Source organism: Sinohyriopsis cumingii, chromosome 10, assembly GCF_028554795.1.
Source record: "Sinohyriopsis cumingii isolate HCF-2022 chromosome 10, ASM2855479v2, whole genome shotgun sequence".
In the NCBI taxonomy this organism is placed as follows: domain Eukaryota; kingdom Metazoa; phylum Mollusca; class Bivalvia; order Unionida; family Unionidae; genus Sinohyriopsis; species Sinohyriopsis cumingii.
Genome location: NC_142970.1, coordinates 92,099,775 through 92,116,733, shown reverse-complemented (window position 1 = coordinate 92,116,733; position 16,959 = coordinate 92,099,775). Strand labels below are relative to the sequence as shown.

Below are 16,959 nucleotides of genomic sequence, written 5' to 3'. Positions count from 1 at the left end.
ACTTCCCTTTATACACTAATCATATAAATAAACGTGATTTAAGGACGTGGAAAAATTGGGTTGACCTAATCTGTCGAAGTAAATTAGATTTTTGTCATTTGGTAAACTGTATGAAATCAATACAAGTCCGATTCAATGCATCACTACTGGTTTTTTGTTGTCAAGGAAGTAATGGTAAATAACTTCTGAGAGACACGAACAGTAACTGGTAAAATTTCCTTATCAATGATTAATCTCCATTTCTGTAATGTAAGGCAGTTTCTATTTATTTGTTATAACTGACAAAGTACATATTTTTTTTGTTGCAGATATAACTTTTGCAGGATACAACGTCAAGAGTTGCATGGCATGATGGAAAAGATATAGGAATGACAAAAATATGAAAAGTATTTTGCCAATTAGTATCATTATATGTCAAGTATAATACAAACTGATATTATTTTTTATATGACAATGTGTGTCTTTAAACATACTGTAATGCTACCACATACTTGTCTCTATGCTATAAAAAATGTACGGGATGACCATTGATATAAGTATAAGCACTTGTCTGTAAATAGGAGGCCAACTCCATATTTCTAGGGGTGGATGCTTTAGAATTGTATACATGAACATGGAACACAAAAATAAAATAAACTCTACCAATAAGGACAGAATGGGATAAAACACCTGTAATGTTAAAAATTACATGATATAAGCGGGTAGCACTTCTTACCACATTGCTGTTTGTATCTATCAGAGTTAAATAAGGAAAATCAGGGGAGGAGGAGGCAGCAGTCCCATCCCCATCTCTGGCATCAATCTTTTTCTCATTCTTGGCCATTATAACTTTCCATCTTGCACAGTGAGTCCACTGATCAAATTCTTCTGTAGCTGTATCTGTCCATCCATCACCTGTATGGATGAATAATAGAATACAATGTGTTGGGAAATCTCACCCACAACTTGGAATTTGTAGACAGAGCTGAGGACTGCCTCAATTTCTAGCACCAAGGATGAAATTTTGATTTTATCCGAGAATACACATACAGACCTTGAAATGGATATTTTTAACAGTGAAACAAGAAATGGAATGCAGAATGAATGAAGAATGAATGAATGAATGAATGCAAATGGAATGCAGAATGAATGAAGAATGAATGAATGAATGCAAATGGAATGCAGAATGAATGAAGAATGAATGAATGAATGCAAATGGAATGCAGAATGAATGAAGAATGAATGAATGAATGCAAATGGAATGCAGAATTAATGAAGAATAAATGAATGAATGCAAATGGAATGCAGAATTAATGCAAACAAATTAATGAATGTATCCAGAAGAAATGGAGAATGTAAATGCAAAACAATAACTTATACATGAAAATGATATAAAATAGATCCATTACATGAATGGATTTAAAAATAAATTATTTGTCGGGGGGTGAGAATGGTGACATGTTTTTCTAAGAGAGGATCAGATAAAGGAATATTGGTGACATGTTTTTCTAAGAGAGGATCAGATAGGAATATTGGTGACATGTTTTTCTAAGAGAGGATCAGATAGAGGAATATTGGTGATGTTTTTCTAAGAGAGGATCAGATAAAGGAATATTGGTGACGTTTTTCTGAGAGGATCAGATAGAGGAATATTGGTGATGTTTCTCTAAGAGAGGATAGCATGAAGCTTACAGGTCATAAACTGGCAGCTTAATCTTTTAAAAATATTGTACAGTTTATGCTTCTCAATATTAAATTGCCACTACATTATCACATGACATGAGAGATATAAAAACTAGGCATGTGTTGTCTGATCATGAAATAAACCAAATATCCTACCAACCACAATCTCCTAGTTAGTTTCTCTCTCTCTCTCTCTCTCTCATGTTTACCTTTTGGTTTGACATTGGCAAGGCGGCATTCAATTGCTTGTGCAGGCAAGTTTAAATACTCCTGCCTAAAATAAGAAAAATACAGTATTGCACCAATGTTTGATGAGTAAATAGCAAATTTTTTAAGTAAGTTTTGTTTCTCCAAAAATACTTACCCAATCACACTACATTAGGATATTTGCCAGCTACCTAGCAAATTCAGCCCTACTAAAAGATAAAAATCGTCTTAATGTCTATTTTAGATAGACAAAGGACATAACTCTTGCCCATTACCTCCCCTTGACACCACCAGGTGTCGCCAGTTTTTAGCTGAGCGAGACATTATTAACGCGGATGCTCACATGGCATGTTGGTTGGGAAGGTTTTAAGTAATGTGATGGTGTTAGTTTTCTCAGAGAAACATAATTTACTTTAAAAATTTGCTTTTTCCTTCGAATAAATTATCCAATCACAGTATGTTAGGAGAATAAGTAATAGGAGGAGGGGATGCTGAACTTCCGGCCTCTACCTCAGGTATAATTTCTGAAAGATGAGTGGTGGATTCCCCATATGGAAGATTACCTGTTCTCCTAATGACCTAAGCAACACAGCCATATATATATATATATATATATATATATATATATATATATATATATATATATATATATATATATATATATATATATATATATATATATATATATATATATATATATACATATACATGTATATACATACATACATACATACATACATGGCTGAGAACCCAAGATCTTCGCACCTACCAAAATTTCCACCCAGATCCAATATGTGTCTCTGCGACACTAAATCTCTGAGGTAAAAACTCAAGAAGGTTTACTCTGCATGCCAAACAACAGATTCTATAATGACTTGGATCTAAACACTGCATTTGAATGCCAGACTCATAGAAATAGCTCTAATCTCAAGAGCTGTAATCCTCATGATGTAAAAGCTGATCTTGAGAGATATCAGAGTATGCCAAGCATATAACCCATTTCAACCACGAAGCAAGGTCTTGAGGGACGATGCCTCGATTTCTGACCTTGGAAGTGAAATTTGCGCATGTCTCAAACTGTTTATTTTGTGTCAGAGTACACCAAGCATATGACCCCCTTCAGCCAGGAATAAAGGGTGTGAAGCATGATATCCTGTGTTCTGCCTCACAGAGATTGATTGAAACTTTGGAACAGTTAGCCATGTGAGAAGTGGAATTACTCATGCCACGACTTGTCTCTGTGCATCTCAAGTAGTGCCTGAGTGTATAGACAATATCTTGCATGGCTATCTCTCTAGTCCTGTCATTCGGAAAGAGAGGACAAATGATGACTCATCAGTTACCTACGGATGGCAACTGATTCTTGGCAACTAGGTCTGGTTGTGTAAGAAGGACTACTGAATGATCTCCAAACAGAAGATAGTTCAGGCTGACTGAAAGGGCATGTTGCTCACTGATCCTGCATGTGAAAGCTAAAGCTATCAGGAAGCATGTCTCGTATGATAGGAACTTTAGCGAAGCATGGGTGAGAGGTTCAAACTTGCTTGAGTTGATCCAAATTGGAACCCAAGACAAATTCCATTTTGGAAATAATGTAATGGATTTTGTTTGCCAGAAATCAAATTGTCTAAAGTATCTAAGAAATCTTTATCCTGCCCAATGTCACATCTGTCATGATGTCGAAATGTGTCCAACATGATTGATCCCCGAGGGCATGAACAGAAGCTATGATGTCGGAATGTGTCCGACATCATTTATCCCAGAAGGCACAAACAGAATCTTGCATGGCTGCTGTTCTCAACCTAGCTATGGAAGAAAGCAAGCAGGTACACTTGTTGACTACCAACAGATGGTATTCTGTTCTGGGCTTTGAATCCCCATTGTATCTTGAGAACCACCGAACCCTGCGATCTGAACTGAAGAGAATTCCGGTACTCATAAAGGGGGATGCAGCCCTCTTAGCCTGCATGCTGAATCTAAAGCTATCTGTAAACATGGTCAGTATGATAGTGACTTCAGAAATGTGCAGGCTAGAAGAACGAAAAGATTTTAATCTAGCCATGTTAAAAAATGAAGATGGGATCACTTTGGAGACAAATAAGGGATATTGGTCTAAATAATCTGATAGGTCTCTCTCCCATACAAACATGTTGCCATGATGCAAGAATTTGTCCAATATCAAAGGGTGGCATCCTTTGGTAATGATTGGGGTCCAACTGTTTCTCCTCCAAGAACAAAGCTAGAGAAAGTTGTCCTGTTGAGGGATAGAGGCATGCAGATGGGTTATTAGATGGTTACTCTCAAGATTCTCTCCACAAATTAAGGTTTGAATTGTCTGACATGCAAGACTGTGCTGGTAAAGGCTGAGCATGTGGAAGAAGAGTATGGTCAATTCAGGCTGGGAAAATTAGATCGGTAATACAAGGCTTGTGCCTCAAAGAGGGACTATCAGAGTCATCTTGCCATTCTGAATCCGTAATTGTAGCAACATAGGAGGGGTGGTACAGGCCCACGACCCCTCTCAGATGGCTGACAGTGCATCTCATGGCTCAAGCTGCTGTGTCTGAGGGGACAAAGGTGGGTAGCTGTTGATTCCACCTTGTCACCATGCGGTCGTTCATCGGATGACCTTGAAGTGTGTGAATCTGAGTGACCAACTGATGGAAGGGACATTCCGTGTGAAGGAGATGACCCCTTCTGGACTGAATCTCGGTGAAGCAACTGATGCAGCCAGAAGGTGTCTGAATTGTACATTGATATGGGGACTGTTGCATCTATGTAGAAAAATGCCAAATCAGAACACCAGACAAGTGGTTTGTTACCTGTTTGAGAATATTGGTCACCACCACAGTCTTGTCGGATCGAAAGAGGACACTTTCACCCCCAGGATCAATCTTTACAGAAATGAAAGGTAGTGATGACAAGCTTCCTTTCATGGATATTGACTCGTAGAGGCAATTCCCCAGGTGTTGCTAATGGTAGTGAAGGTCAACAACAGGTTGGTAATTCTACCATGTGCACAGGCAGTGGTACTTTACATTATTTCTGCCTGGGGTTCTTCAGCAGGATTCCAATGGTCAGCCAGCCTGGATTGCCCCATGGACATGGGAATGATCAAATTTCTGGTGTGATTGTGACTGCTTGATTAAGAGGAAACAAAGCGGGGTGCCAATGAGCTGGCAAGGCTCACATAAAAAGATGGCTGAATGGGGTCAAGTCCACTGCCATATATAATAGCTGGTGGAGTTGCAAGAACTCTCCCGATGAAATCCGAGTCATTATGGAAATGGACTCAATGACTTCAATGATTCTGGGAGCATAAACACAAATGGGCAGTGTATCATGTGGACAGGTGAGGGGATTGTTAATGAATGATACCTGAAGCATCTCTGACTGACCTGGATCAGAACCCCACTTCTGAGGGAACAGGGAGGTCCAGTGTGCTAAAATTGGTTTCATACAGCCACTGTACTATTGCACTATAGGGGCCGATGTGGGTGCACATGCAACTATTGATGACTCATCACCCTTACTGCGACTATCAATGACTCATCACCCGAGTGGTCTAAAGCATTCTCTGTTATGGATCACTGCCATCTCACCTCTGTCTGCGTGGGTTCAAGTCTAGGATTCGGCCAATGTGGGTATGTGAGAATGCTTGCCAGTAGTTTCTCATGGGTTGGTGGTTCTTCCCGGGGTTTTCCAGGGTTCTTCCTCCACCATCAATACTGGCCGCCATGCACAGCCTATCGCATGCTGAAAAATGGCGTTAAACCCAACAACAAGAACAACCCTTACTGTGCACCAGGTTATTATCTAGCTTGGCTTAAAACTCAAGTGGGTGGTCTTGATGAAACCTCTCGGTCGTATCTCTGCTAGACATGAGCTCTCCCTTGAGTATAAGTCATGAATACTCTAATATTTGGCATCGCCAGTAAAGACAGCACTGCCATCATCTACGCACTGCCTGCATCTCTGTCCTCTCCCACACTATTAGCATCACCATACTACTGGCCTTTCCAGCACAATCACTGCATTATGTCGTTCTGGCATGCACCTGTGCTGGCCGCTATAAAGTCAAGGCTGAATGGGAAGATTTCTTATTGAAATGGATGTGAAAAAATATGTTGCTGACTACCCAGCTATACGGACGGATCTATCACTAAGATCCCTGTACACATTGTGTAGCTGGCCCATTCCGGCCAAGAGGTCTCCATGCTGGGATGTCTGTACTGCTGGTAATGTCAGGACAACTGCCGGTTTTGGCTGGACAGCTGGTGTCGGTGCGGCAGTATTAATATTATTATTTGGGTCCAGCTGATCAATTGTAAATCCCATGCACCCCGATTTAATGGCCTGAAGGCCATGCTGACATATGTGGAGGCTTAACCCATCTGGGTTGCCTAAAAATGGGGAATATTCCCATAACGTTTTGCTCATATTGAAGAGAGTGCAACTTCGACTGCTGTACCGATTGATGCATCTTATCCAGCAACGGATGGCCCCATGCTTTATCCTCTCTGTCTCCTGATGTAATGGTATGTGTTGGTTACATGCAGCGAACTTTAGCCAGGTGGGTGGGGGCAATTCCAGCAACCCCCACAAGGCTTGCCACAGGGGATGATTTGGGGTGTAGACTAAGGATACCATAGGTATCCTGCCATGACCTCGACCATCTCTCTTTCCTCATTGCCACTTTCTGAAGTACAGCAAAGAACGTGTTTTCTGACCAAACACTGCATATTTAGCTGCTTCCCTTCAATGCCGAACAGGGTAATCATCGTGCACATGTATGTCAACATTCCTCTTAAAACAACACAAGATGAGAGAAAACAAAACATAGATTAGCATATTAGTATGTGACTAACTAGCTAAAAGGATAAATCATCTAACTCGGCAGCCTACTACATATTACAGATGCTGTATATCAACAATGTATACATAACATAACAAAGCAGGAGTCATGGCGGACTTCCATGCTATGAAATTGCATATAGATATTCTGCAGAAGCAACGAGAAAGACATAAACTAAAGCATAATCTAGTAAAGGGTTGAAATTACAAGGTCGCTAAAACACTTCCATAATGAACAGACTGTAAATATGTCGTATGCTGAAGCACAATGTATACTTAATAGAGAAGGAACAATGTGTACATACTATAAACCATATGTAGGCTACCATGCTCTGATACAAGAAACTAAGTAATATGAAATTACTAGGTTGCTGAAACAAAACACTTTCGTAACCACATGTTATAGATGCTGCGTAACAGAAACAAAACACAAGTCATGGTAAATTCCATGCTCTGAAGTGGCAAATATGGCCTATGGCATCTTTAGTCTACACCCCAAATCAGCCTCTGTGGTTTAATTGACATAAGCTAAAATGACATAAGACACATAAACTAAAGCAGAAACAAGTAATGTATGAAATTACTAGGTCGCTAAGAACACTGTTAACTAACAGATTGGTGAAGTGTCATATCAGAAACCTATGGCCCTGTTTAAAACTTATGTTGCTCGGTTATTAATAATTCTATCAAAACATCATGAAATACGAATAAATTAAGCATAATTATCAAGCAGCACTTCAGAATTTGCTATTAAGAGCTCTGAAGCAATAAAATCAACTGAACGTTAACCCATAATGACTTTGTGAAAGGTCAATGATACCATGGTGGAATGGTTGACTTACAAGACAATGTCCAGAGAAGTGACAAATCTCTCAAAATATTCACAGAAATTGTAAAATAAAGTATACATCCAGCAGTATATCAATAAATCCACCTTATTAATGCAAAATGAACATTAGATGGATCCACAGGAACACAAAAATGGGCTCGGTTGTTGGAGACTATTGCACTGCATGTGTCTCTGAACACAGCAAAGCTAAAACCTGGCGACACCTGGTGGTATCAAGAGGCGGTAATGGGCAAGAGTTACTGCCCTTTGTCTATCTAAAAACAGACAATAAGACGATTTTCTTCTTTTAGTAGGGCTGGATTCATGAGGTAGCTGGCTAATATTCCTAATGTAATGTGATTTGGGAATGTATCTGAATGAGAAACAAGATTCATTCACTGAGGTTTTTCATTATATAATGCTCACAGACCTGTATACATATCAGTCAGTCATAAAGTTTGTATATGATGGGATTCAGTAAGGAAAAGAGGTAATTGGTATGAAATGAGCACAAATGAGATTACTGAATGTAAATATTGACAAACACATAAAGGAACAAATGCTTTTTAGATATTTTAGCCAAAATCAATAGGATTCTTCCACATTTCAGGTGCAAGCAATCCACAAACTTTGGTTACTGTAGATGATGGAAAACTTTAAGTCATTTTGCAGAAAACTTGTCTTAGGCATAAATCATGCTCCTTTAGTCCTTTCCAAATATGAGTATATCATCCATTGACATGTTGACATATCAATTCCTTCCATGTTTTCAAATAATGCATTAGTTGTTCTGTGATAAAATTTTGGAGCACTTGATATTCCAAAAGGCAGTCATAAGTAACAATATCTGCCAAAAAGTGTGTTAAATGTGCACAATTTTCTCATCTAGTTGAATCTGTCACAACCCATTTGAAGCATCTAACTTCAAAAACACTTTGCTCCCATAAAATATGACGTAATTTCTTCACATGTTAATAGTTAGAAATGCTCTCTTCAGGTAGCTTTATTCAGATTCCACAGATCCAAGCAAATCTTTACATTTCCATTTGGCTTGTGTTATAAGTGAGTTAACCCATTCTGTAGGCTCTTCCATTTTTTGGATTACACTGAGAGCTTCTATTTTCTCAACTTCTCCTTTCAGGGTATCATGAAGTGCAAATGGAGCTTTTCTTCAACAACTAGTCCTGCATCCTCTCTTAGTCTGATATTAATCGTGTCTGCTAAACCATCAAAGAGATCGGCATATTCCTAAAAAGTATCAATATTACATTATCTTCTTATGTTTCCTCCACAGTACAATTCTGACTAATTTCATTGTATCACATGTACCATATGCAAGAACAGGTCTCACATTACTATCATGTATGATGAATTAGGTTTTATACATTTAATATTTGTGTGGATGTATCGTTCATGATATGCTTTCAGTTTAATGTTGCTTCGTTGTGATCTTGGTCTGTGCTTTAATCAAAGATAGTCTAATAATCCAATTATACTGACATCAGCTACTGTGTCTAATTTCTTGGGTATAACTGTGTCAGTGACGCTGATTGGAACCATCCATGAACTGTTCTGAGTAGGTCTGATCCACTGTATCTATGAGTAGTTCTCTCTCTCTGCCTTGTCGGATTTGAACTTGTTTCATCTGTCACTGAATGCAGCCATTGTAACCACTCAGCCATGGAAGCATCTAAGAATAACTTCAAATTTCATGGTTACCTTGTTATTGACATGGCAGTGAAATTATTTCTCATAATTCACTCCAGTGAATTATCACATTTATTTTATTTGGAAAATCCAGTGTAAATATAGATACTTACTGAATGATCCTAACAGCATAAGTGTAAAAACAATTACATAAACTTACGAGAACTACCCAAACAGAATGGGTGTAAATACAGATGCTTACTGAACTGTCATAACAGCATCACTATGAGTATGTATTGATATAAAATGAACTGTCCTAACAACATGTGTAAATATAAATACTTAGTGAACTGTTTTCACATCAATGGTGTAAACAGAGATGCAAACTGAACTGAACAAAACAGCATACATATAAATACAGCCATGTCCTAACAGCATGAATGTGAATACAGATACTTACTGCACTGTCCTAACAGCATGAGTATAAATGGAGACACAAACTAAACTGTCCTAACAGCATTAGTGTAAATATAGACACTTACTGAAGTGTCCAACAGCATGCGTGTAAATATAGACACTTAGTGAAGTGTCCAACAGCATGTGTGTAAATATAGACACTTAATGAAGTGTCCAACAGCATGTGTGTAAATAAAGATACTTTCTGAAATGTCCCAACAGCATGAGTGTAAATACAGATACTTACTGAAGTGTCCCAACAGCATGAGTGTAAATAGATACTTACAGAAGTATCCCTACAGCATGAGTGTAAACATAAATACTTACTGAAGTGTCTCAACAACACCAGTGTAAACATAGATACTTACTGAAGTGTCCCAAACAGCATGAGTGTAAATAAATATACTTACTGAATTGTCTGAACAGCATGAGTGTAAATACTCATTGAACTGTCCCAACAGAATGAGTGTATATATAGATACTTACTGAACTGTCCCAACAGAATGAGTGTATATACAGATACTTACTGAACTGTCCCAACAGAATGAGTGTAAATATACTTATTGAACTGTCCCAACAGAATGAGTGTAAATATACTTATTGAACTGTCCCAACAGCATGACTTTAAATATAGACCTTATTGCATTGTCCTAACATGAGTGTAAATATAGATACTTACCGAATTGTCCCAACAGCATGAGTGTAAATACAGATACTTACCGAATTGTCCCAACAGCATGAGTGTAAATATAGATACTTACTGAATTGTTCCAACAGCATGAGTGTAAATATAGATACTTACTGAACTGTCCCAACAGAATGAGTGTAAATATACTTATTGAACTGTCCCAACAGCATGACTTTAAATATAGACCTTATTGCATTGTCCTAACATGAGTGTAAATATAGATACTTACCGAATTGTCCCAACAGTATGAGTGTAAATATAGATACTTATTGAATTGTCCCAACAGAATGAGTGTAAATATTGATACTTACTGAATTGTCCCAACAGAATGAGTGTAAATATAGATACTTACTGAATTGTCCCAACAGAATGAGTGTAAATATAGATACTTATTGAATTGTCCCAACAGAATGAGTGTAAATATACTTATTGAATTGTCCCAACAGCATGAGTGTAAATATAGATACTTATTGAATTGTCCCAACAGCATGAGTGTAAATATAGATACTTATTGAATTGTCCCAACAGAATGAGTGTAAATATAGATACTTACCGAATTGTCCCAACAGAATGAGTGTAAATATACTTATTGAATTGTCCCAACAGCATGAGTGTAAATATAGATACTTATTGAATTGTCCCAACAGAATGAGTGTAAATATACTTATTGAATTGTCCCAACAGCATGAGTGTAAATATAGATACTTACCGAATTGTCCCAACAGCATGAGTTTAAATATAGATACTTATTGAATTGTCCCAACAGAATGAGTGTAAATATAGATACTTACTGAATTGTCCCAACAGAATGAGTGTAAATATACTTATTGAATTGTCCCAACAGCATGAGTGTAAATATAGATACTTACCGAATTGTCCCAACAGCATGAGTGTAAATATAGATACTTATTGAACTGTCCCAACAGAATGAGTGTAAATATAGATACTTACTGAATTGTCCCAACAGAATGAGTGTAAATATACTTATTGAATTGTCCCAACAGCATGAGTGTAAATATAGATACTTACCGAATTGTCCCAACAGAATGAGTGTAAATATACTTATTGAATTGTCCCAACAGCATGAGTGTAAATATAGATACTTATTGAATTGTCCCAACAGAATGAGTGTAAATATACTTATTGAATTGTCCCAACAGCATGAGTGTAAATATAGATACTTACCGAATTGTCCCAACAGCATGAGTGTAAATATAGATACTTATTGAATTGTCCCAACAGAATGAGTGTAAATATAGATACTTACTGAATTGTCCCAACAGAATGAGTGTAAATATACTTATTGAATTGTCCCAACAGCATGAGTGTAAATATAGATACTTACCGAATTGTCCCAACAGAATGAGTGTAAATATACTTATTGAATTGTCCCAACAGCATGAGTGTAAATATAGATACTTACTGAATTGTCCCAACAGAATGAGTGTAAATATACTTATTGAATTGTCCCAACAGCATGAGTGTAAATATAGATACTTACCGAATTGTCCCAACAGCATGAGTGTAAATATAGATACTTACCGAATTGTCCCAACAGCATGAGTGTAAATATAGATACTTATTGAATTGTCCTACTGCACAAGGATAAATACAGATACTTACTGAATGATCCTAACAGAATTCTTCTGTGTGTAATTACTGTCTCCATAATCAATAAAGTAGAGATCTAGTTGGTCCCCATCTACATCCATCACTCGAGCTCGATACCACGATGTGTCGCCCTCAAAGGGTGAAGCAACAATGTCACCTTTCTTGACATCAGTGACTAATAAGTTCTGAAATTAACAAATTGTTTGCTCTGACATTAGATTTGAATATATGCAATATATGGAAAAATTTGAAATATAATTTTGTTTTGCAAAGTTCCTGTTTTAAAAACATTTGTATGTTTAATCTTTGCAAATCTGCAAATTCCCAATTATTTTATTCACTGCTTAAAGGTTAAAAGTTTCCTAAATTCTGTGGAAGTGGAATGAAGGATGGAAGATTTTACCTTGTATGGAAAGTATGTCACAACTGTAAAAAAAAAAAACAGAGAAGAAAAAACATGAGCTATGATGACACAAGAGATGATGACTGAAAACCTAGGAACTCTATTACCTGGCATCCTTTGCATCTGATATGAGGAGGATGTAAATTCACATTGTTTGTCTTGTCTGAAATGAAACCCTCCTTTCCCCAAAGCTTTCCTCCACTTGGTCTTCAACAAGTTGGTCTAGTGATCACATGATGAATTTTTGGTGTATACACTCAACACAAAGATAATATGAAATTTGATGTATCAACTTAACACCTATGTTACATGATGAATTTTGGTGAATACACCTAACACAAAGATCACATGATGAACTTTGGTTTATGAATTTAAAACAAAGGTCACATGATGAACTTTGGTGTATCAATTTAAAACAAAGATCACATGATGAATTTTGAAGTATTAATTTAAAACAAAGATCACATGATGAAGTTTGGTGTATACACTTAACACAAAGACTAGATGATGAAGTTTGGTGTATACACTTAACACAAAGACTAGATGATGAAGTTTGGTGTATACACTTAATACAAAGACCATATGATGAAGTTTGGTGTATACACTTAACACAAAGACTAGATGATGAAGTTTGGTGTATACACTTAACACAAAGACTAGATGATGAAGTTTGGTGTATACACTTAACACAAAGACTAGATGATGAAGTTTGGTGTACACACTTAACACAAAGACTACATGATGAAGTTTGGTGTATGCACTTAACACAAAGACTAGATGATGAAGTTTGGTGTATGCACTTAACACAAAGACTATATGATGAAGTTTTGTGTATACACTTAAAGCTCACATGATGAATTTGGTTGTATAAACGTAACACAAAAATTGCATGATAAATTTTGGTGTATACATTAATCAAATATTACATGCATAATTTTGGTATATACACTTAATACAAAGATTACATGATTAATTTTGGTAATACACTTAAAACAAAGATCATATGAAGAAATCTGGTATATATATTTAATACAAAGTTTACATGATGAATTTTGGTGTATATTCTTGACACAACTATTACATTATTAATTTCTGTGTATACATTAACACAAGGGTTACATGATGAATTTTGGTGTATACACTTAACACAAAGATTAAATAATTAATTTTGGTGTAGACACTTTAACACAAGGATTACATGGTTAATTTTGGTGTATTTACTTAACACAAATATTGAACAATGAATTTTAGTGTATATAGTAAAACCTGTTATGAGCGACCTCTGCTATGAGTGACCACCTGTTATTTCTAACCACAATAGTAAAGCATGGATCAATTTTATTATATAAATGCTCTGTTTTGAGCAACCACTTGCTGAACGCAACCAGAGACCACAATGTCTTGGCAAAATATGCATTTTGACACTGCTATGAACAACTGCATCACAAAAACGAGGATAAACTCCACCGACCTTTATTTAATCCCTGTAACAACGACTGCTTATACCATTCTGAAAAAAAATATCTGATATTTTGTATGTATGTTTATAATGTTTTATAGTTTCTGTTGTAAACCAGACTAAAGTACATGCAGATTACTCCCTAGTCTAGCTCCCTGCTTCATATGCTCCCTGCATTGTTCTCCACAATTCATATAATTGTTGCCATACTTAGCCTGCTTCCTGGCCTTATTGTAGAGCCCATATGTATAAGTAGGACCCAGTATCCCTATGAACAATCGTATCTCGAGAACATAGACACCCAGTATCCCTATGAACAACCATATCATGAGAACATAGACACCACTGACCTATATTTAATCATTTGTTACAACGACTGCTTGATTAGTAACAATTGCTCTGATAAAAAACAAACATAAAAAGAATAATTTAAAAAAAAAGGATTGTGGCTACCAGTGATAGATGCTACAGTACATAAACCAGGCTAATGTACATGTCACAATCTGCCATAATAGTGCCAAAATTGATACAGTGGTCACGTATATTGTCTTTAGAGTTAACCCGTATTGCAATGGGGTGAATAAGGTCATTGTCTATTAAACCAGAAAGTGAGATTCGTTTGTGGGATCTGATTCATAGTGTTAAAAACTTGTGATGTTTGTAGTTTTTCTCCTGATGTTACAGTGATTACATCACAATCACAAAGCTGTCATCTATTCATGTTGGTGAAACCAGGTTACACACTCTGTGTATAGAGTTAATCCCCATATGTCTTCTTTGAATTAAGCCATTGACTTTTGTCTCTGAGTAAATGATTCTGTTTCTGGACAATATAATTGTTTCTTTTTATTCAATTAATTGTTAGATATGCAACGCACATGTATAGATTTTTCATAATTTCCCATAGCCCAGTAAAAACCGTCTTTACAATCAATATTACAACTAAGTACTAATAATATAAACACCCAGAACGTTAATAACAATGGACGAACCTCCAACAATAAAAAAGACATTTTAAAGCTGGAGAAAATAATTATTGTAACTGAAAGATTGTTGTTGTTATGGGGTTTAACGCCATTTTTCAGCACACGATAGGCTATACATGGCGGCCAGTATTAATGGTGGAGGAAGAACCCGGAAAACCCCGGAAAGAACCACCGACCCATGAGAAGTAACTGAAAGAAGTGAAAAAGAGCAGACCAGCGGCTTAAATGTCAGTAAAACAAATTTAGGTAGCTATAAAGTATAAGGAGTAAATCAGAAATAATTCCATATACTAATACACATGATCATCAAATGTAAATGTGATTTCATGTTTAATGATAGAAGTATATCTTTATTGCTAAATAATTTTGTTTTTAGATGAATGCATACAATGATTTAGTGAGAACTATTAATAAAGAATAGAATATATGTACAGTGATTGTGGTTATTTTTCTTTAAATCATTCTGAAACTGGACCTTAGAAACTAGTCTATTTGTACAAAACTATTATGAGAGACCACCTATCTTGAGAGACTATATTTTGTTGACAGAAAGGTCAGTTTCTAATAAAAAGGTTTTATTGTACTCTTAACACAATTACTGCATGATGAGTTTTGGTGTATATACTAAAAACAAAGATTAAATTTTGAATTTTAGTGTATCAACATAACACAAAGATTACATGATAAATTTTAGTGTATCAACTTAACACAAAGATTACATGATAAATTTTAGTGTATCAACTTAACAAAAAGATTACATGATAAATTTTAGTGTATCAACTTAGCACAATCATTGTATGATACATTTTTGGTGTATCAACTTAACACAATCATTGTATGATAAATTTTAGTGTATCAACTTAACACAATCATTGTATGATAAATTTTAGTGTATCAACTTAACACAGTCATTGTATGATAAATTTTAGTGTATCAACTTAACACAATCATTGTATGATAAATTTTTGGTGTATCAACTTAACACAATTATTGTATTATACATTTTTTGTGTATCAACTTAACACAATTATTGTATTATACATTTTTGGAGTATCAACTTAACACAATTATTGTATCATACATTTTTGGTGTATACACCTAACACAAGATACTGAATCTGGAAGAACATTTGTTGCATGCAACAAAAGAAGCTTAGAAATAAATAGTTGAGATTCTGAACCTCCACCAAGTCCACAGTTGTCCTTACTTACATCATATCAGTTTTGCGGATGTCATAATGGCTTTATGATATTTCATCACTAATAACAACATAATTAATTGTCTGTAGCTAAACAAATGATTATTTTAAAAAAAATTAATTTTCATTATTATAAAGTTACAGTAACAACATTTTAAATGAAGGTGTTTTACAGATGGTTACAGTGCACACATATTTTTGTATGAGTATCTATTCTTCAAACATTCAGCTGTTAATCAGCTGAAAAATTGCCAATCTGAGAAGTATCACTATGGTTATCTTTAAATCTCTTTCAGGCAGTCAAGTGATTCAATTATTATCAGATAGATCTGAGTATGTTCCAACTGCATGAAGACCTATGTCCTTAAGAGATTCTTCTACCTACCACCAGTTTTTCTTAAAAGTTTGAAACCCCTTTCTAAAAATTTATTCTGGATAGTCACAGGGAAAGTTATTTGTTTTGGATGATATTTCTGTATATTTCCAGAATACTATAGCTATATAAAATGTCGTCATTATGTCATATTAACATACCTCTGAGTCATGATTACTGCCATAAAATGCTGACATCAGCTCAGTGAGTGAGTCCAGCTGCAATGATGTTGAATTCACCAACTGGACCCAGAAGATCCCTGGGTTGGCTACTGCTGACACATACACTTCCACATACTCTTTATATGCTGGCCATTGCACTTCAGATAGGACTGTTTGTGCACTTGCTGGTCTGTCCCAGGCTTCATTCGTGGAAACTGAAGAATAACAGTATTGGATAGGATGTGTCAGTGAATTAAATCTTTTGAAACAAAACTGTTCCAAAAATATATAAATAACTCTACTATTGACTGGCTAATCTTCTGCCATGATAGCACTGAGCTTAAACTATTATGACTTGATGGTCTTAATATATTGACGTATTATGACTTGATGGTCTTAAAATATTGATGTATTTTTCCTGACAG

General features: G+C 35.9%; 1 protein-coding gene across 4 annotated transcripts in view; it reads right to left on the bottom strand.

Moving 5' to 3' along the window:
* The window catches only part of LOC149790581 (tudor and KH domain-containing protein-like), a 63,369-nt gene that overhangs the window by 14,009 nt on the left and 32,401 nt on the right, over nucleotides 1-16,959 (bottom strand). For all 4 annotated transcript variants that reach the window (XR_016423881.1, XM_089972676.1, XM_089972675.1 and 1 more), the window contains exons 7-10: nucleotides 16,535-16,749; nucleotides 11,967-12,139; nucleotides 1,872-1,936; nucleotides 716-894 (exon numbers count right to left, since the gene is read on the bottom strand). Coding sequence is in view for 3 of the 4 variants with exons in the window: in XM_089972676.1 (XP_089828802.1) it covers nucleotides 716-894; nucleotides 1,872-1,936; nucleotides 11,967-12,139; nucleotides 16,535-16,749 (632 nt within the window). In the remaining variant the exon portion in view is untranslated. The remainder of the gene's footprint in view (nucleotides 1-715; nucleotides 895-1,871; nucleotides 1,937-11,966; nucleotides 12,140-16,534; nucleotides 16,750-16,959) is intronic.